Source organism: Uranotaenia lowii, chromosome 3, assembly GCF_029784155.1.
Source record: "Uranotaenia lowii strain MFRU-FL chromosome 3, ASM2978415v1, whole genome shotgun sequence".
Lineage (NCBI taxonomy): Eukaryota > Metazoa > Arthropoda > Insecta > Diptera > Culicidae > Uranotaenia > Uranotaenia lowii.
The window spans coordinates 334,319,778-334,342,516 of record NC_073693.1 but is presented as its reverse complement, the minus strand read 5'-3'; the positions used below and the strand labels follow the sequence as shown (position 1 = coordinate 334,342,516).

Below are 22,739 nucleotides of genomic sequence, written 5' to 3'. Positions count from 1 at the left end.
TCACTCACACCTCCTGCTAGTCTTCTCTGTCTCACTCTTTCTCACACAGACACTTTCAGCACCAGCTTTGAAATGGCAGACATAAGTGAACAATTTCTTATTTTCCACAAACAGAAGCCACCAAAATAGCGCCACGGTGAATCCGCTAAATGGATCTTTTATGGATGCTGGAGCTGGAATATCTATTATTGGAAAATTTGCGGTTGCGGTTATCGAAAAGTGGCTCCCGGATTTCAAGTCATTTGTGTAATTGGTTCGGGCCAAGATTTAGATCGTTTCTGGGTTGTGATAAATTGAGTTTTCCATTCAAAACTAAGCCACAAAGCATTCCTGGAATAAATCTTCTAAATTATTGGGAAATGATTTTTTTTTCAAATAATAGATATTCTAATGTTGAAATAATAAGAAGGTCCTACCATTAAAATTACAATCGTTCCAACTTATTCCAGCAAGCCGCAAGCAAATCAGTTTCGGATGCAAAAATAATTTTCAAACGGATTCAATCAAAAGTTTTGATTGACAGCGCAAATTCGTTAGAGCTCGAGGATGTCGAGCTCTGTGTCTATTCATTTCGGCTCATTCTTTATCTTGGCCCAGGAAATCTTGACTAACTTTAATGTAAAACTAGTGATGGAGAACAGCAATGCCCCCTCGAGTGTGCTGTAATCTGCTGCAGCCGTCAGGGAAGAATCGTACCTTTGTTTCTGATTTTCTTGGTGGCTCCAGAGAGGGGATCATCATTGTTTGACTTTCGAACTGCCAAGGCACGTCGACGCTTCGGTTGATTTCTTTCGCCAGTAGGGTTGTAAACTTGCATTCAGCAGGAAATCGAAACATTTCAATCACTTAACTGGACTATCAACGTATATTTATCAATTGATGAAAAGGAATATTACCTTAGATGACAGACTTAACTATTTAAAAAGCAATGTTTAACATCCAAAAATTCCAGCTTAAATTTTATGCATTTTTTTCAAATATGGATTCAGTTGGGCCAAAACATGATACAGCTGCTTTCAATTTTGTCAACATACTCGAAAACGTTTTTCAAAGTGTTTTTAAACTTTTTGTTTTTAAACTTTTTCTTCAATATTTACAGAAAATAATTTCTGGAAATATTCACATTTTTCGTCAATTTCGTACAATTTTTAGAAATTTTTTATTTTAAATAACTCAGGCGTATTTTCCAAATTCTCAATTTGTTAATAAATATAGTTTTAATATTCGAACTAGTTTTTTCCTCTTTATTAAGTTTTTTGCTAAAATTTAATTATGAATTTCAATTTTTTTTAAATCGTTCTTGTCAATAAAGTAAGCCTACACTTGCCAGATTGCCCGTTTTTACCTGAGCTTGCGCGGATATTCACTAATCACTAATCACTAATCGTACTTCCACAGCCAGAACTTATGTCTGAGTCCCAAAGAATAATAAAAGTGTCTTATCATTCTTCTTGTCTTTGTCCATATTTTTAATAATTTTAACATAAAAACATTAAAATGATCAAAAACATGAATTGGTTGGGCCTACCATGGAGCAGAGAACGCAGAGACATCTGGAACACAGGAACAGGAAGAAACGTGGACCACCAGTACCATACGTTTCAATTGGGCAGTATCGTTGGAAGCATGCTAAGAAAAATGCTTCGTGATGAAGAAACCATGCGTCATGTAAAGGAACTTCGCCAATCGCTAGGGCCATTCGAAAGGGTTGGAAATGATGTATTTTGTACACGGAAATCCCAAAATCTCTCAGGATTTCAGTGTACAATCATTTCTGGTCACCGACCAAGGTTAAAGCGCCTTTACTCGCTCTTGAAAATAAAAAAGAGAAACGGAAAACATTAGTAGTACATAAAACCCTCCGAGGTCTGTTTAGAGCTCGGAAAGTTTTTCCAAAAATTTTAACTGTATTATAAATAGTACATCAAATTACCTTTGAAAGTTCTCATCAAATAAAAATTAACCTTATTAGTGGATCAAAAACATTTAAATGCGAATCTAGTTATCAAAGAAAACACTAATAATGTATTCATACAAAGTTGGACATTTAAAAATATGCGATGTTATACGATTCATATCATTGGATCGATTTCAAAGCGTTTTTATACTGTCAACATAAATTGTAAAAGTTTAAATTCAAATAATGTTCCAAAGAATTAAAAATGTTTGATTAAAGTTTAGCTCCGGTAAATGCAACTTGAAATTAATTTTATTTCATGTAAAAGTTTCATTTTAAATATGCTTTTAGATCTGTTATGCTATTCCTACGCATTGATTTAATAAAAGTGTTATGTAAAAAATTTTAACATACTTTTTCGAAACATTAACACAAAATTACCCAAGTATTAGAAAAATTCATGTATTCTTTTATGTTGTCCAAAGTAAAAACAATTTAATTTGTACAATAGATTCACAAGTGATAGAATTAAGAAACCACCTACCTACCCCTAGCAATTGAATCCACCCCCGAACTAAGTGCAATATTACGCCAGCCGTAGGCGAATTTTGAAAAGTCAGTGAGTGCTGCGATTAAACGCAAACGACTGTTGGTAATTGTAATTGAAAATATATAAATGAAATTTATCATTCGAAGCAAAAGTCAATACTTCTTCACGTTTTTATTCTCAACTTTGTACATTCCAGCCCATTTAGAAATTCAACAATGAATAACTGGAACGAAAGAAAAAAATAATAAGAACGTCCTCACCAGTTTTCTGCTAGTTTCCGCACTTGCTGCTGACTTCATTCGGTTTCAAAAAATTTGTCACTTTTTATGAGCTCATTTCTCAATAACTTTATTAACTAAACATGATTTCACTATCCTGCTTGAGCATATTATGTGGAAGAGATTTTGTTCAGCTCACGACAAACAGGAGCACCTTTTTCCTGTTCGTTTCAACTTTTATTCTCACTTCACATTCATAAGAGACCTGAACATATATCTATCATTCCCAATGTAGCACTAAAAAGACCACTCTCTCACGTATCGAAAAAAAGGAAACAAAACTGTCCCGTTCGCTATCCCACCCAACTGCTTTCTCCATTTTCAACAATTCTGCACCATCAAAATTAAACTTTCTTCGTCATTCAGCCCGTGCAAAAAACTTCCCGGAGGAACCGCACTGAGCAACGAAAACAAGTGAAAAAAAGGGATTTCTTATTTAGCACTTGATTTTTTCTGTTATCAGCAATGATTTCTTTGTTGTATCCTTTGAAACATTTGTACACTGATGATTGGTTTGTAAAATCAAAACTTCTTACCTGAGCTTGCGCGGATATTTAACAAAAATTTTGGTAACAGTCCGATTCTTTTCGATTGCCCGGATTAAAAAGCCGGATTTTGTACGGATTTACATTTGACAAATACTCGAATTGAGTTCATTTTTTTTCAATTTTTGCCTCTAAAATACAAATATTCTGAGCAACTTTTTTCAAAATAATATAACAACGTTTTTCTGGAATTATTAAATATAAAATTAAATCTGCTGATATTTTTCGAGGAAAAAAATCCAGTTTTTCCTCCTTGATTTCTGTCTGTATTTGCCTGTATATTGCCCGGATTTTGTTTTAAAATTTCAAAATCAAATCCTCGGATTCGGTCGGGTTTTTTGACAAAATAAACCAGATCTGCACTGCCTGGAAATGGGTGGGAAATTTTTTTTTAATCGTTAAGTTATCCTTATACAGCGGTTTAAAAAAAATGAGAGAAAATTTATTTTTTTTACCTTTTCGCTGAGGAACCTTTTGATTGGAAATCAAGTTTTGAAATCATCTTTTCTAAGATAATTTTCTTAATACGAGGGACAGCTTGAAAAACAGCTATCGAACATTCTCACCACAGGCTACTTAAAAAAAACAAAACATAGGTCAAACCTCTCTTATGTAGGACCCCTAATTTAAAAAGTGTTATTTTATTAAAACTACTTCAAGTTTTGAACAAATAAAATAAAAGTTTTAAATTGAGTGAAGAAAACTTTATTCAGGAACCCTTTTCATCACATGCCATAAATTTAATGATTTTGAAAATATTTTTTCTATAAATATATATTCACGTGGTTTTCTGGTACGTTGATGTTTTAACATTTCCCAATTAAAAACAATATTTAATCAAATATTAAAATGATAATCATAGAACTTTCTATCTAATTTTCTATAGTTGCATCAAAATTCACGCACGCTTTCCTAGAACATTCAAAACAATTTTATTTGTTCAGAAAATTTTTCATCACATTTCATAAATTCGTAAATAGTTGATTTGTGCTAAACAAACTGATTTGATGAAATAAAATCTTTTTTCCATTTTGTCATTTGCTTACCTTCTACATATTTTAAATTCTTTTAAAAGAAAACGTGCAGAACGTATAGAAAACGTCATTCACTTCTATAAAAGTTGTTTTTTGGTGTATTTTTTCCCTTTTTTTTTAAATTATTTTATTTAAAGCTTTCGCTCCGAGGAAGAATATATTGTAACGTTACTCAAATCATACTGCTTTAAGTTTAGAAATCTAGAAAATAAATTGAAACTAGTAAATTGGAATAAAAAGTGGAATAATACCTCTAATAGATTTATTATTCTCTATAGTTTCACTATAATATAAGTACGAAGCCGTAGGAACGGGGGAGAGAATTTAAGTATGAAACCCCACGCCCCCTTGAGGGTCCAAAAAAGCAAGCAGGTATTCTACTGTTCACTGAAAATTTTAAAATCATAATCAAATTATGATAATAAAGTAAAGTTATTCAAAAGTAACAATCTAGACTAAAAACTAATGCCAAAACCTCAAAATCCCACACCAAGTTCGAAATTCCACTGCATTTTTTCAAGATTTTCTCATTAGAAATTCAGGTTTGAATATTAAATTTAAAATAAAACCCATTTCAGAAGCTAGTTCCATTTTCCCATAACCGAAATTATTTTTAATTTTTCGTATTTCTGATTCTGTATCCGGTTATGGATTCTTGATTTTCAGTTCGAATAATCATAAGAAATTAGAAATTAAATGAGCTGCTTCCTTTAAATCCTTGTACAAATTTGGGTTTTCAATGAATTTTCAATATTTTGATAAAAGTTTTCCGAAAATGAAAAAAAGAAGAATTTTGTTTCATATTCAAATTCCTAACCCCAAAAGATCCTAAACTTAATTCTTACACACAATTTATAAATTTAAAGCTTCTTTACAGTTATCCAAAATTGAGAACACAGATTCAGATTCATCATTTGCAACTCTCACTTTTATTCAGATTTTCAATACAAGTAATTGAATAAACGAATTCAGATTAAACCGGAATTACAGAAATTCAATAATATATTTATGAATGAAAACATTTAATCTTTTGATCTGGAATCAAGATTCGGAAATTGTATTTTTTGTACATTTCAGAAAGTGTATAGAAATTCGGAAACAGATTCATAGTTCATTTCTTGAATTCAGATTCAGAATGCAGACAGAACTTGGGAAATTAATGTATTAGAATATAAAAAAAATGCTTAATGATACATTACAAATGTGGAAAACCTTTCCATTTTATTCCTTTTTATCTTTTAAAATTAAAAAGTTAAGCAGTGGCCCATGATACCCCACTCTCCCGTATTATTTTTTCACTGGGTCGGCAAATGGAAATAAAGATGCACAGGGGTCTCCGAGAAAAATAGCCCTGGACCCGCCGATGGCTTAATCCGGTGCATTTTAGGAGCGAGTACATGATCGGGGCTTAGGAACTGGATCAGACTCCAAAATTTTGACTCAAGAATCAAAATCAGCTTGTCTTCTTTATCCTTGAAGTTTACTGATTTGCCGCAAAAGAAGTAATTTTTAATAACAGTTTTGCGTTTTATACGAGAATTTGCGGTCGAAAAACAATCTTTGAGCCGCAATATTTGTTTTGTTCAAGCCTTCGGGAAAAATATTTGTATCAACTGTATTGAACTTGGTTAATTTGGTACAGTTGTTTCTAAAATATAGATTGCCAGTTAGATCATGATTAGGTAGAGATCAGGCTGAATGTTTAAATCAAGATCAGCATCAGTAAACGCAGTAGAATCGATATCAAGGATAGGATTACGATCAGGATTAGCAATGGGATCAATCCGAATCAGGTTTGGATCAGGACTTCACTCTAAATGTTATTTAATCCTCATACAGATTTTAGTGTAAAATTGACAGTTTTGGAAGCCTCATGACGGACTCTTTAGCAAAATAATATCTTCTCATGAAATCAGCAAGTCTGTTTTCTTATATATTTTAAGGATGCTCCAAAGCCGTTGACCCTTCCAAAACTACTTTGATAGCCTTCACTAGGAGACGAAAAATTACACTAAAACCTCTAACATTAGATGGGGAAGTGTTAAACCTCGAATCACAAGTGAAATATTTACTCATAGTACTAGACTCAAAGCTATCATGGAACCCACAGATAGAGCATGTAATCGCTAAGGCTACAACAGCTCTATGGGTCTGCCTCAAAGGAGTAGGAAAAAAATGGGGACTACAGCCGAAAATTCTCTACTGGATATTTGCAGCTATTATAAGACCCAAAATCTCTTATGCCTCCTTAGTATGGTGGACCAAAACTATGCAAATTACGGCCCAGAAAAAACTAGCGAAGCTCCAAAGACTAGCAACGCTAGCTATAACTGGCGCAAAGCGATGCACACCGAATGAGGCTCTAAATGCACTACTAAATATTCTACCTCTACATCAATTCATTGAGTTAGAGGCGGAACGTAGTGCCTAGAGTGACTAAAAAAATCGTATTCAAATCGGAGCAGCCAAGAAACAAAACCGCGCGTAGTTCACAAAAGTTCTGACCACAGTATGTTCGCGACTCAGTAAACACGTGATTGTAGGGGATTTTTTTCAAGGGGAATCCGATCGCCAGAAAATCATGAGCGAGCCGTGGCAGAAAGCCTCGCGAACCTCGCGATTCTGGTTCGTGAACCAAATTGGAAAACGCATTGCACACTTGATGGTCGTGTTTTCCGTTTCGTTATTTTGTCTCCACATGGTTGTTGATTGCGCCAAATGCAACACGTGGACAGATGAAATATATCGATTTTTCAAAGTTTTCATAACAATTACTTGAAAATTATTTACAATGTATTAAATTTAAACGATGTATATAATTTGTGAATTGAATTTTGTTCTTTCTGATGTTAAACAGCGTCAAATTTGACAAACTATTATATAGAGTTTCGGAAGGATGCGATCTGGCCCAGTAACAGATAGATAAAAAATTGATTTAATTATCCAAAGGATAAAAAGTTCCTCCCACTCCTAAAAAGGTGTATGGGGTGGAGGAAGGATCCAAATTAAACTGTTGGACCATCACAAAGAAAAAATAGGAAAATTTGCATATCAAAAAAGCTACAAGTCCAATCTAGAAATGTGCTACTTTGACATCTTAATTGAATCCCCTTCGTCATTTTCAAGTTTCTTCCGAAGTTCAAAATGAGAAACTTATAAATGTTTGGAATTTTAAATTTCATGTCATGGAAGAAAAAATGAGGTATTAACCGTACGCTAAGTTGATGAAAGCGAGAGAAAACCATTAAGATAATTTAGAATTTCAATGTTAACTCATTACGGACCAAATACAAGATATCTAATTTTTTCGCTTGACGCGTATCCGAGCCGGACAAACCGGGCAATTTTAAATAAAAATTTAAAAAAATGTTAAGGTTAACCTAGCAAAATCTAGGCAATTAATTTTAAAAATGTCCATAAATCCGAGCATTATCCTGGCAAAAAAAACTTTTTTTCATCAGAACTTATCAACAGAATCGTACTATAGGATCCAAAACACCTTTCATGATTATTTTTTCTCAAAAAATTCCGTTAGGAGGAGTTTGTAATTTTGATTTTTCAAATAAAGTGAATAAAACCTGACAAAATCCGGATATTTTCCAATGAAATCCAGGACACCGAGCCAGACTGGACTGTTCCAAAATTTGGTATTGAATGTCCAGGCAAACCCGGATAAAACCGGGAAATCGGACAACATTAATAAACAAAGAAACGCTATTTCTTCAATATCATTTTCAGTTTATGAGCAGATAAAAATGACGAATTAAAATTAGCAGGAAAAAATTCAACAAGCTCAATCAAAGGAAATCCAGGAAATAAACGTAGATTTCAAATCCATGAGTATGATCAAGATCAAGTTCAAACTATAATTGAAAAGTTTGCATATAAATTTGTAATTTGATTTCTGACGTATCATTAATTCTATTCAATTTTATTCTTGATTGAGAATGATGTATGAGCAGATTTATTTTAAATTAAAAAAATGGAATTGAAAATACAATGAATTTATTGTAGTATTTGAAAACTGCTTTTTACTAATGTTTTAAAATAAAAAAGATCATTGTCTTCAACATTTTTAATGTTATTCAGTTTTTCAAAGTTACAGAGCCATACCTAATTCAGAAATATTTCAAAATATTTTTCAGAACATTCTCATTTTGCAAAACATTTTCAATGGCATCTTACTTGATTTTCACTACTATTTAAATTTGACAAACATACTACCTTTAGACTAGTGTGAACATATTCGATTTTTATTTTTAAAATATTTCAAATATGTACGATTTGCGATTGTTATTTTAGATTCCTAATTTCAGCTGAAAATCCGAATGATGAACAAAACTTTTTTATAATTCTATAAAAAATAATAATTATAAAAATTATAATTTTATAATTCAATGTTCACTATTCAAAATTCATTTTTCAAAATTCCATTTCTGGATTCAAAATTATACAATTGAAATTGATTTAAAAAATTTGGGTTGAAAATTCGTTCTCATAAATTCTTAATTTCAGATTCGTGATACTTAATTCGAAACTGTAAAATTGAAATTTGAATTCTGAGTTTTGGATTCAGTACTACGAATATTTAAATCTAATATGTGGATTTAGAATTCCCAATTCAAATAGTAAAGTGTGATTTTTTCATTCAGAATTGAGTCATCAGAAGATCACAATTCCAAAATCAGTATTTACTATTCCAAAATTAAATTCAACTGAATATTTTTGTATTTGGGATAAGCAATTTTTAAGTATGAATTTTTGTCCATTTAAAATTCCAATTCCAAACTCTGTGTAAAGAGTGTTAAAATAAAATCTGAAAAACAAACTCCGTACTTACTAACAGTTCGAAACACAGTGTGATGAACCCATTAAAAGAATTTCGGTAGTTTTGAATCATAAACTATGAATATTTTATTTGGAGTTATTCATTTTAAATTTGCGTTCTGAATTCTGATGATCGAAAAATAATCTTCAGATTATGAGTAGATAAAAATGACGAAAAAATAGTAGATAATCAAAATTGCAGAAATCAGAAGCTCAATCGAAGGAAATTCAGGCAATAAACGATGATTTCAAATCCAGTAGTAAGATCAAGATCGGATTAAGAGTTAATGTTAGAGCACGGTGCGCCTCTGGACCGTTATTATAAAAAAAAATTGTCCATCAAATCCAAGTACGGGGCTCGATTCCTTAGGTCATTCTGCACCTCTGGGTAAATTTTAAAAAAAATCCCTAGCAGAAAATCCGAGAAATCTTGATTTTAAGGTTTTTGTTGAGAAATTTCAAAATAATTCATATTCAAATTATTCAATATCATCAAAAAACCTCCCAAAACTTCAAAAAAGTGGTCCAAGTCATTTCCAACCAGTATGTATTTGTTGCCGTTGATAAAATTATGATTATTTACAACTGACTTAACTCTCCAAACATGGCTTAAGTGTATTATAAGTATGGTTTATTAGTGGTTTAAGGTTAAATAAATCTTGTAATCATCATTGGCTTGAAACTACCTACAAGCGAATGACCAGCGAAACAGTCGACCGGCACAAAAGCGGGGACACAAGTGGGCTTTGAAAAATCAAAAGGATTCAACTTCAAATTCTCAACGTCAATTTTTGTCCTCAAAATGGATGTTCACGAAAAGAACAGAAATTTGGTTTGCGTACTCTGCCTTTCTAAGACATCGTCGCTTCGACCGATAAGTGCAGGTATAAGAGTTGTTATTCGAAAATTTCTCCAAGATTTTGAATCCAGAGAAAATTTGTATCCGTCGGTCATTTGCGGAACATGTCGCGCGTCGTGTGGAGAGTTCAGCAAGGGAGGTACAAGGGTCCCCAGGATTCGAAGTTACAAGCTCGAAAATTCAATCATCACGCGATCTCAAGGAATGTGCAAATGTGAGATTTGTGTTGCTGCCGGTATACATGAGGGCAGAAGCAACCTGCCTGGTTTTGAACCCAAGAAACTCAAGCGCGGAAGACCCAGGTCCAGTCCAGACACAGAAGACATTGATGGGTGTAAAGCGGTGGTAATTTGTAAAACTTGCTACAGTGAATACGGAAGAGGAAAAAGGCACCATTGCACTCAATCCACCCGAGCGTCGAATTTGAAAATCATTTTAATTTTGAATAATGGAGAGCCCTCGTCAAGCTCAGCGGATGCGGCAGTAGCTGACTATATGCGTTCAAAGCCAGATTCACCAGGTAAAACTATATTTTAAAATAATCACCTGCAGTGATGGTTTGAATCATTTGACTTATTTTTGAATCATTTGGTTATAACTTCTTTTGAAAACATTTTTCCATGAAATGATGTTCTAAACTTTAGTAGATACAGATCTAAGCTACAACTTTCTTGTATGTCATAAATATGTATCTTCAATGTGGTATGAATTGTAGGATTTAATCCAACCCGCTAATCCAAATGATTGTGATTACGATCATTGCTCAAAAATTTAAACTTTTCGATTTCTCATTCATAAGGCATAAGAGATACAGGTTTGTGTTGGTCACAAAAGTTGCAGCTAAGATCTAGTTCTACTAAAGTTTAGAACATCATTTCTGGGAAAAATGTTTTCAAAAGAAGTTATAAGCAAATGATTCAAAATTAAGTCAAATGATTCAAACCATCACTGATCACCTGATTTAAAAAATCCAAAAAAAAAAAAATATTTTATCCATCAAGATGGAAAATGTGTTCTGCGAAATCTTCGTGGAAGACCGTCTGTATTCGAGAAAGTTTCAACTTGTCCAGAACCTCCCAAAAAACTACGTGCAGATGATTTGTTTAAGGTCAAAGGCGAAAACAATCTAAGCATGAGGAAAACAATGGGTAATTAGTATTTTATTCATAACAATGGTTGTTTTATATAATCTATCTATTATCTAGGTGTGATTAAAAGTATTCGAGCTTCTGGAGTCGATATAGAATCTGGAGTGCGGTTGAAATTGATTGAAATGAACCGGCAGCTTAAAGACTTGTTTGATGTAGTTCAGTTGTCCAGCATCACAGGAAATGTAGCACCTTCGTCAGATCATGTTGTTGCATATTGCACTGATGTACCGGAACTCATTAACCGTATCAAACGTTCAAGACCACCTGTTGATGATTTTGTGGTGAAAATAGGAATTGATGGGGGTAGGAGCTTCTTCAAGATAACGTTATCTGTGATCTCTCCGCAAATGGAACATCTGGCTGGCTTCAAGGATGGCGGCGTGAAGAAGCTTTTCATCATTGCACTTTCACCAAATCTCGCTGAAAAGTATGACAATATTTCCCCCGTTTGGACGAAACTTCTCAAATTACACGAGCTCGAATACTTGGTTGCTGGGGACCTCAAGATTATAAATATTATAATTGGCATAATGGCCCACTCTTCGAAGAATCCATGTCCATACTGTGAGGCTTTAAAGAGCGAGCTCGGTGTAGCAAACGGAACCGCGAGAACCAAAGGAAGTATAAACGAAAATTGCACAAGAAAAAAGAAATTGAATGGAAAGAACTTCGCAAGCTGCGTGAATGCCCCGTTGGTCTCGGGTAGTGATGAAGACAAAATCGTGAACCTTTGCCCGCCTCCACCGTTACATATAACGCTTGGAATTATTAATACAATTTTTAAGTCACTTGAGAAGAAAGCACCAGACTGGGTAGACTTATGGGTGGAACAAGCACAGGTGAGACACCAACAGATGACGTACGGTTTCACCGGAAGAGCTTGCCACGCGCTATTGGATGCTACCAATTGTTTGGCAGACAACCCTGAACTTTCAGATTACGTTACGGTTGGTTGTTCTACTAAATAAACTTTACCAAGTTTTTAATAAATATTACGATTTTCAGGTTCTGAATAACTTCAAAAACGTGTATGCAAAATGCTTTTCCTTTAAACTCGAGCATGGGTTTGAGGAGGCTATTGCAGATTTTGCCAGCAGCTGGGAGAAGCTGAATCTTCCATTCACATCTAAATATCACATTACAAAGTACCATGTGGCGGATTTCTGTCGAGAAGCCGGAAGAGGACTTGGGCTTCACAATGAGCAAGCCTCCGAATCCGTACATGCTGATTTTGATGTGATTTGGCAGCGATATAAAGCTCCCAAATCATCAAAGGTTTATAACGACCATTTGTTAAACTCTTTGATTGATTACAACAGCAACCATATGTGTTAGTTTTGAGTTTTTAATATGTTCCATTCATTATTTTTAGTTGTATTGCTGTTTTATAGTTTACTTTTACTTTTTACTATTTCACTGTTTCCTTTTCCTACTAACCAATAAAAGCACCACTGATTTGAAATTCATTTTCCCCCATAACTTCACGGAAACAATAATTTAAACTAAACTTAAACCCCTAATAAACCATACTTATAATACACTTAAGCCATGTTTGGAGAGTTAAGTCAGTTGTAAATAATCATAATTTTATCAACGGCAACAAATACATACTGGTTGGAAATGACTTGGACCACTTTTTTGACGTTTTTGGAGGTTTTTTGATGATATTGAATAATTTGAATATGAATTATTTTGAAATTTCTCAACAAAAACCTTAAAATCAAGATTTCTCGGATTTTCTGCTAGGGATTTTTTTTAAAATTTACCCAGAGGTGCAGAATGACCTAAGGAATCGAGCCCCGTACTTGGATTTGATGGACAATTTTTTTTTATAATAACGGTCCAGAGGCGCACCGTGTAGAGATTATTATAATTGAAAAATAACAATGCAAAAAGCAAGTTTCCGTAGATATTTGTATCCCTCAAGCCAAAACCCCGTAAGAAAGTTTTTTTTAAAGAAAAATTACTTGAAAACTCTTCTTTCCAAATTGAATTAATTTATCAATTTTTGATGATATTCACTTCAATCCAAATTAATCAATGATTCGTATGCATATGTTTTCTTATTGAAACTTTACATATGGAATCGTGGTTGTCTTTTCCAAATTTAAAAAACAGTTATGGAATTTTACACTCAACCTCTACTACAGAAATGTAGTGTTTTGGATGAAATTGTGAGGCTCTAAGATTTGATTTGATTATTTATTCCTTAAACGGTTGTTAAGAATCATTCTTAGCGCTTCTTGTGTCCATTCTAATCCATAATTTTGTCAAGAAGCTTTGTTTAATTCAATAGACCATCCAGGAGTTGACATGACAGAATTAATTTGATTTAATATTTAGAATTCCGTTAATCTTGAAACGCTGTAAGTCATCTTAGATTTGTTTGTTTAAATAAACTTTCAAAAACATAAAAATTTCATACAATAATTGAAAGAAGCGCTGAAAATGAAGAACTTCCTGCTGCTGTTTGAAGCACAATTTATTACCCGTACGCGTACCAAAAGAGACTCACAGCCTGCCTGCGGAAGAAAATCGAATAACCACGCGTTCCCTTCCCAAAAAAAGTTCATGAACCTTTTCGCTAAATGGTTCGTGAGCCAAAATCGCGGGGAAACATTTTCATGTATGTTACCATTTCCACGAGCGAGACAGGATTCAAAATCCAAAAGAATCGTCTGTTGGTTGGACTGCTCCGCTCGTGTTTCCTATGGTTCACGAACCTAAGGGATTTTTTTTCACAGCCTGCTCGCGCTTTGGCGAACCTTTGTGGGTAAAAATCGTAGACGAGCGGGAATCGCCACTCGTGTACACGATTTTATTAGTCCTTGCCTTGAGACTCTCAAAACACAAAACTCTCTATGAAGGAGATATTACAGGACACCAGAAATTTAAATTAAACTCACTTATTGTGAAAAATGATGACTGGATGGAGCCCATTTTCAACCTAGAGATACCATACAATGTAACTATCAATGATAGGGACGTGTGGGAGTCAGGTGGACCTGCGGTTCCTTCCGGATCAATAAAATTCTTTACTGATGGGTCAAAAATGGATAATAGAACTGCACAGCAAAAAAAGTATTGTGATATTACATCAAAAACGTGCACATAACTTGAGTCGCAAATGGTACCTAATATTACATCATTTTGATGTACAAGCTATTGCCCTCATTTGATGTACAGAAACTATACGAAATGAATGTAACATAGTAGACGTATTCGGGCATACAACAAATACATATAGGTACGGCTACTGATGCGACTGCAAGTCGTTATTACTTTAGATTTTGCTAGACTTTTTGTATAACTTGATATTGATTCGTATTTAATTCGAAACAGGATTTAAGTATCAAAGTTCAGATTTTGGTTTGTACCTATGCGCACAGGGATTAGAAAAGTAAATCATCATCACTTACATTGATTAAAAAACTTTAAATTGATGATTTATCATTTACTAGCTGAGCTTGGTGGTTGAAATTTTATTTTTGCATACATTTTTTGTCTTTTGAGAAACCTCGAGCCTAACAATATAAGTTAAACTATCATCTACATTCTCTGGACAATATTATCTTAATCTTAAACGAGAAGGTTTCTTCTTGGGCTGTCCGGAAAAAAGGGCTTTCTTGAAAAGGTCGATTAACCTTCTGAAAAGGATGACACGTTCATAACATGAATTCTCTTCGTCTGTTTTGAAACTTTCTTAGTTCTTAGATTTTTTCGATGATCGACTTCTAAACAAAACTCGAGTTTCGGCCTCATGCACGACAATGGAAGAATGAATAACGTTTTGGTCAGCGTTTCACACATCAGAAAATATATACTCTAGAGGCTCCATTTGATTCCTATTCGTGTCCTTTGGATGATCGATTCCGTGTGTTTGCAAATCAAAACTGATAATTTCTGTAAGGATTAAATTTTAAAAAAATAACAGGGAGGATGAACATAACAAAATACTTATCTTCATATCCAGATGTTACAAACCTTCGAATCTGTTTGGGATTAGCGATTTGGACCAATAGCCTAAAAACAAAAAAAATATGAGAGTTAGTTCGGAGATGTGGTTTTGCTAAGAATTTTCAAGAATTTTGATAGTACTTACCAGCAGAACAAATCCTCCTGAGCCCCGCAATCCGTTTCACAGTTTTTGATATTGATAAAATTTTGAACGTCAGTTGAAAATACCATTGACTACTTGATGCAATATTACATAGAAGTTTTTGATATTACACTACATGACCTGTTCTCGTTGTGAACATCATTTTGATGTAATATTGAAGCGAAAATCGTGAATAATACGTCGATCCCAGAAATTACATCGGCTAGCGTTACATTTTTTTTTGCTGTGTGGGGCAGGGGTCTTCGGACCTAGACTCAGGATCTCAATTCCGATGGGAAACTGGCCAATAGTGTTCCAAGCAGAAGTTCAAGCAATTTTAGAATGCACTTTAGCCTGTTTGAAAAGAGGATACAGGTACACAAGTATCTATATATTCTCTGATAGTCAGGCCGCTCTTCGAGCACTAAGTACGTTCACATGTTACTCCAAGCTAGTATGGGAGTGTATTGTTGCACTAAGAAACCTGGCCATACGGAACAGAGTATTTTTATTCTGGGTTCCAGGCCACTGCGGTATCCTAGGGAACGAAGAAGCAGACCAGCTAGCTAGGGAAGGATCTCAGGGTCTGTTAATTGAACCAGAACCCTTCTGCGGAGTATCGAGGAGTGCCTTAAATAAGGAACTCACTTTTGGCTCCAACTGGAGAACAGCAGAGGGAGCAGCTCAGGCGAAAAGATTCATTGAACCAAGCGCACGACTCTCCAAAAACGTGTTGAACTTAAATAAGCACGAGTTAAGTACCTGCACAGGTCTCCTGACCGGAAATTGTCCAACAAAACAACATCTCAAACGGATAAACATTATTCAAAACGACGACTGTCGGTTCTGCGGGTTCGAAAAAGAAACTGCAGAGCATCTCTTATGCAACTGCTGCGCCCTCCTTAAGAGGAGAGAGCGTGCTCTTGGGGCAAAGTTAATAAGCGCACAAGACATATGGTTGCATATCAGCCCTGAGAAGGTTATATCATACATCTTTGATATCATACCCGATTGGGATAAAATGCTTAGTCAGCAATCAACTGTCACTTCAACCCATAGTGCAGGTGAACCTGACAGCATATAGTAACGCGGGGTAAACACCACAATAGATAAACTACTGGTCGCAGTGGGCTCTCCCCTACAGGAAAAAAAAGCCGTTGAGTTTTATCCAGATCGTTAGAATAAGGAAATATTTACGGCAATATAAGATGAGAATGTCGAATTTAAACTGCTAGACCTGATAAGAGTTGAAATTGAGACCTTAACTTGCATTAAGAAACATGATTTGAAATTTATTTTGATTTATTTCTTTGACCGTTATTTTCACATTTTTAGCTAATTGACTTTCCCAAACAAACTGAGAGTTTACGGAACAAATCGTAGGGAATTTCTTCATGCAGAGATTTTTCAAAGGGGAAATCAGAGTTTTTGTTTAAGAGACTAGTGACTATGGAAATTGGAAATCCCTCCCTTGTATAATAAAAAGGCAGGATATTTTAAAATGGAACACTTTTTTTTTGGCATTATTCCAGACCCTGGGCCGTAGGAAAAACTGATTTATTTTTATGACCTTTTTTTCTATGACAGTTTTACTTACTTAAATCGATGGTTAAAATTTTAAAATTTGGATCAAATTCTGGTGAGCTGAGCTGAAAATTGCCAGATATTTTTCCGCACATATCCGGGCCGGAAAAATCCGGACTATTTCATTCAACATGTTCGTCATCAAGCGATATCAAAAAAGATGTTCAACTTTGATAGCTAAAATATCATCAAGAAATATCGTTTAGGCTCCAAATTTCTGTTAGCGAAAGGAGAAAAATATCTCCAAACTGGTGTTTTGACTTTTCAAATTTTGACGTATTTTGCGTCACCTTGGCGACAAACGTTATTATTAATCAAAAATCAAGAAGAAAAACGTTTGAATCATTTTTTTTTATTGAAAAACATATCCAGATTTTAAATCTAATTTCAGGGTTCCAAAAAATCGTTTATTTTAATAAATCTCGCCTCTAAAAAATCATTTTGAGGCGAAAAAATTGAAATAAGGTATAATTATGCAATTTAAATTTTTGTTTGATTTTCTTTAAAATAATGTAAATGAATCCGAATAAAATCAGGATTCCTTTCAACAATTTTTTTTTCAGGTCATATCCTGGAAAATCTGGGTAAAACCAGGTAACCTGGTCTGCTTTATTTCGGCTTTTTGATTTGAACTTACAATTAGCCTTACATTTCGAAAAAAAAATTTAAAAAAAAAACATTTTCAAAAGTTAAAATTTATATTTTGTGCATCAGATTTGATTCATGCAAACTCGATCCTAGTTAAAGATTTAAGTTTAAAGTTGCTTTTTAAAAATCTGTAATATTCATATTGTTGAACAAAACGCCAAAACATATGGAATTCCAATCAAATCCATTTCTTAAAAAGTAGATATATGATATATAATCAATTACTTTCCATTTAAAACCCATTTTTGTGGATGGTTTTTTAAATAAGTTTATTATAAGACAACACTTTCATAATGAACTTAAATTTTACTGACTTTGGTTAAATTCTAAAATCGGATTAATAATCGGAAATATTAGCCTGAGATCTCTTGCAATTTGAATTCCCTACCAAAATAGTCTTCTTTATAATTTATTCCGATTGTTGAACTCATTTATACGAGCTGAATCTTAGTCCGAATTTTGAACAGTACACAATTCTGAATCTGAATTTTCAACCTGAATTGAAAATTCGAATTTTGAATCTATCAACTTCAATAAGTTTTCTATAATATGCATGAAAACGGTTTCTTTAATTTAGAAATATGATTCAAGAATTGAAATCATTTTCAGAGTCCTCAATCATGAATCTATAATTATAATTCGGATGTTTTGGTGTTCAATGATTATAATTTATATCATTACATATTTCTGATACGACTTGCTAATTTAAGTAAAAGTAAAAATTTGAAATGATAAATCTGTATCGCCGTTTTGAAGCTTTCATATGTTTAAATTTTATATTCGATAAAAATTCATAAATTTTGAAACCGAAATTTGTTTTTCCTATTCTGAAATTTTTTAACTAAATGTAAAATTGCGTATAAGTTTTGAAAATCACGAATCGAATTTTGAACGAAATGTGGCAAAGTTCTGTTGGATCCGAAACCCCAAAGATATATTCGTATTCTCAATATTTATTGTGGGTGTTTAATCGCTTGGTGCACGGCACCCTCTCAAATAAACGCACTTCAATCAATCAATATTTAATGTGATAAGGAAAAAAAACCTTAAAAACACAATTTTCCAAGAATCTTGAATCAAGACTATTCTGAATACAAATCACAATTAAAGAATACATATGTACCTACTTTTAACACATTTATATCATTAGATCATCATACATTTAAATTGTTCATAGCACTAGCTACAATTTTTTTATTCTATCTAAAGAAAACAAAAAATCAAATCGAAATTTCAGTTTTGATTTTTATAAAAAAGTGATCTGATTTCCCTAACCTCGTGAAGCTCAACAAGGATTACGACTGCAGGTGTCAATTGTAATGATGGAATAAATTTTCTCCATCCTCAAAGATCATTCTCATTAGTCGGGCTTGCACTTTACTTTCGGATTTGCAAGAGCACTGCGGTCTGGCGGAATGGCTCTGGAGAGGATGCTGATGCCAAACCACCAAGAACCGAGACGAGGATGGAAGAAATTTTGTTGCCAAAGATAAATTTGCACTGCCGCGGTTTTTCAATTTTCCTGGATTGAAATCGGTGCACCGTTCTGTTCAACTTGTCTCGTGCTCGTGGAAGGATGCAAAATTTTTCTTTGTCTTTAGGAAATGTGCAGCCCAAGATGGAGATTTCCCCTTTTTTGGGATGCAAACTTCATTACAGGTTCTGGGGTTGTGAAGCAATCTGAACTGATTTTGTTTCGAGAATTTTTTTTCTTCTTCCCTGGTTTGCACAAATTACCACAGCTTTGTATCGATTGAATAAATTTATATTTCAACGATAATACGTCAAGTCAAAAGGAGAACCGCAAAATGATGTCGACTTCAAAAGCAATTAACCTTTTCGCTAGGATTTAAAAATAATCTGATACGAACTCTTTTATCCGAATGTTTTCAATAAACGCGGATTCAAAAAAAAAAATAGAATACAAAATTTTTGTTATATTTTTTCTAGTTTCAAACAACAAAAAATTATCAGAATAGTTAGTAAATCAAAAAATTGATTACATTATAAGGAAACTGGAAGAATAAAAAGTTGATTTGGGTGGATCGATTCAAAACATTTTACAACCAAATCCCCTGAATGGCTCGACAAGCTGCCGGTAAACCAGGAAACATTTATAAATGAACGGTTACGGTGATGCGGTTGTGTCAGGTTTTGTATCTATCTGTTGGGACAGACTGTAGCTCTTCCTGTGGGGGAATATTTCATTATTTTTATTCACTTTTTTTTGCATTTATCAGGGGGCAAAGTGGGAAGAGGCCCTTGGTATGTTCCATGGCAGCTCCGATCTACAAAATCCGTTTCACCAGGAACATAAACCAGAAAACACGCATCGTTTCGCCACAAATCACACATCTTCTCTCTGTGCTGCTGTTGGATGATTAATGAGTGAATATGATTAATATTGCTCTTTTTCTGGAGTCATTTTTTCAGCGACTATCGCGGAACAAGAGCAGGGCAGATGTTTTGTATGAAATTTTTGGATATGTTCATTCAGGAGTGAAGTTCTTCGATCAATGTATATTATTTTCGAGGGATAAGATGAAAAACATATCTATGACAAAATAACAAAAATGTCAAAAATGACAAAAATGACGAAAATGACAAAAATTACAAAAATGACAAAAATGACAAAAATGACAAAAATGACAAAAATGACAAAAATGACAAAAATGACAAAAATGACAAAAATGACAAAAATGACAAAAATGACAAAAATGACAAAAATGACAAAAATGACAAAAACGACAAAAATGACAAAAATGACAAAAATGACAAAAATGACAAAAATGACAAAAATGACAAAAATGACAAAAATGACAAAAATGACAAAAATGACAAAAATGACAAAAATGACAAAAATGAGAAAAATGACAACAATGACAAAAATGACAAAAATGACAAAAAATGACAAAAACGACAAAAATGACACAAATGACACAAAAATGGCACAAAAATAACATAAATGACAATAATGACACAATATTAAATCAAATATGATACAATGATGACGCAAAAATGACTGAAAAACGACTCAAAAATTACCCGAAAATAATCCTTAAATGACTCAAAAATTACACAAAAATTACCCAAAAACTATCCAAAAATAACTCAAAAATTGAACCAAAATTACCAAAAAGTGACCCAAAATTGATACAAAAGAGATACAAAAATGAGCCTCAAATGTTCCAAAACTGTCCCAAAAATAACAGAAAACTACCAATAACACTAGTTTACAAAATTTAAAAAAATCGTGAACTTGATTGACTGACCAATATTTTTAATTTAAAATCGGGCGCTGAATTTGAAAATGAAATTCAAAAAATTCTCAGTAGAACCGTTTTTAAGTTATGCTCCAAATATGAAATTTCGGAAAAATAAAAAAAGTTCTTGTACTTAGATTAAAATATCTCGGACGCCATAACAGTAATTTGAAATCCTTTGTAATTCTTTTGCATATTGAAGGTGAATAAATTTACTATCGATCATCTGAACACTGTTTTTGCGTATGATTAACAGTATTGTAGATATAAGTGACTTTATTATAGAAAAATTTTTAGAAATCGCATTTTTTTAGAGAAAATTTTGTTTCAGCGAAGGTTTTAGACTCGATGGTAACATTTAAAAAATCTGATTTTCTTTTGCGCTTAAATGTCAATTTAAAACAAAGATTTCAAGTGGTTATTTATCAAAATCGGTTGAAAATTTAAGAAGTTATGGCTACTTCACCATAACAGTATTTTTTTTAAGTTTTTAATAATTTAACGAACCGCAGTACACTTATCATAGTATAGGAAGAATGGAACATGATAAATCTCACTCGCTCCAAGTCAAAATTTTAAATTAGCTTACTAAAAGGTCACATGCCAAATTTCAGGAAGATCTGACCATAGGGAGGGGTTGCTTGAGTCTCAAACGTGAATAAAATTTTAAGGTATTCTGCCCGGGATAAATGAAAAATACTGGTTTTTCATCAATAACTTTTTTCATCACAAGCCGATTGTTTTTGATGGTTGATTTTCTTAAAGCTTAAAATGAGATCAATTTACTAAAGTGACTAAAAATACTGTTATGGTAAAGTAGCCATAACTTCTTAAATTTTCAACCGATTTTGATAAATAACCACTTGAAATCTTTGTTTTAAATTGAAATTCAAGCGCAAAAGAAAATCAGATTTTTTAAATGTTACCATCGAGTCTAAAACCTTCGCTGAAACAAAATTTTCTCTAAAAAAATGCGATTTCTAAAATTTTTTCTATCATAAAGTCACTAGTATCTACAATACTGTTAATCATACGCAAAAACAGTGTTCTGATGATCGATAGAAAATTTATTCACCTTCAATATGCAAAAGAGGGATTTCAAATTACTGTTATGGCGTCCGAGATATTTTAATCTAAATCCAAGAACTTTTTTTTATTTTTCCAAAATTTCATATTTGGAGCATAACTTAAAAACGGTTCTACTGAGATTTTTTTGAATTTCATTTTCAAATTCAGCGCCCAATTTTACATTAAAAATGACCTTCAGTTAACTAAGTTCAAAAATGCTGTAAACGAGTGTAATTACCAAGATCTACCCAAAAAGACACCAAAATGACCCTAAAACGGTCCAAAAAGATCCAAAAATGAACAAAAAATAACCCAAAAGTGATTCAAAAATGTTGCAAAAATGACTTTAAAATGATTAAACTCATAAAAATGATAAAATTACCCAAAAATATCCCATAAATGACCCATAAATGGATTGTATCCCATTTACCCGAAAACCATTGCCCAGAATGAATTTTTCCCAGAATGACAAATACCCGAAATCAAACCCCAGAATGAACCATTTCCCAGAAAAAAATAGCCCAGAATGCACCATTTACCAGAAATTTTTTTCCCAGAATGAACCATTTCCCAGAATTTTTTTCCCCAGAATGGAACATTTACCAGAATGGCACAAATCCCAGATTTTTTCTTACTTACTTACTACTTAATGATCCCGCGCCGATCCACCGGTGCATAGGGCCGTGGTAAAAGACCTCCACTGTTGACGATCCGGAGCCAGCGTCTTCACCTGGTCCCAGTCAAGATTCTCGTCAACAGTTCGGATTTCAGCGGCTAGGCTTCGCCGCCACGAGTTTCTGGGCCTGCCTCTTCTTCGATGACCTTCTGGATTCCAGTCAAGCGCCTCTCTGCAAATCTCGTTTTCATCTTTTCGCAGCGTGTGCCCAATCCATCTCCACTTACGTTCCCGAATCTCGATTTCTAGCGCCCTTTGAT

The 22,739-nt window shown here is 33.5% G+C and overlaps 1 protein-coding gene and 1 long non-coding RNA gene across 2 annotated transcripts; one reads left to right on the top strand and one right to left on the bottom strand.

The window, feature by feature from the left end:
• The first annotated feature begins 9,693 nt into the window (after positions 1–9,693).
• On the top strand, positions 9,694–12,476 carry LOC129753848 (uncharacterized). The gene is made up of 2 exons (XM_055749696.1): positions 9,694–12,088; positions 12,147–12,476. Exons 1-2 carry the CDS (start codon positions 11,264–11,266, stop codon positions 12,474–12,476), a joined length of 1,155 nt encoding a protein of 384 aa, XP_055605671.1. The 5' UTR covers positions 9,694–11,263.
• Positions 12,477–14,302: 1,826 nt separating this feature from the next.
• On the bottom strand, positions 14,303–15,472 carry LOC129758443 (uncharacterized). The gene is made up of 3 exons (XR_008739987.1): positions 15,244–15,472; positions 15,126–15,164; positions 14,303–15,044 (listed from the first exon to the last, which is right to left on the bottom strand). It is a non-coding gene; the product is annotated as an uncharacterized LOC129758443 (long non-coding RNA).
• Between the last annotated feature and the right edge of the window lie 7,267 nt (positions 15,473–22,739).

Coding starts and splice junctions, on each gene's coding strand:
- LOC129753848 (XM_055749696.1), top strand. CDS start 11,264: ATGAACCGGCAGCTTAAAGACTTGTTTGATGTAGTTCAGTTGTCCAGC. Junction 12,089..12,146: donor AACTTTCAGATTACGTTACG/GTTGGTTGTTCT, acceptor TACGATTTTCAG/GTTCTGAATAACTTCAAAAA.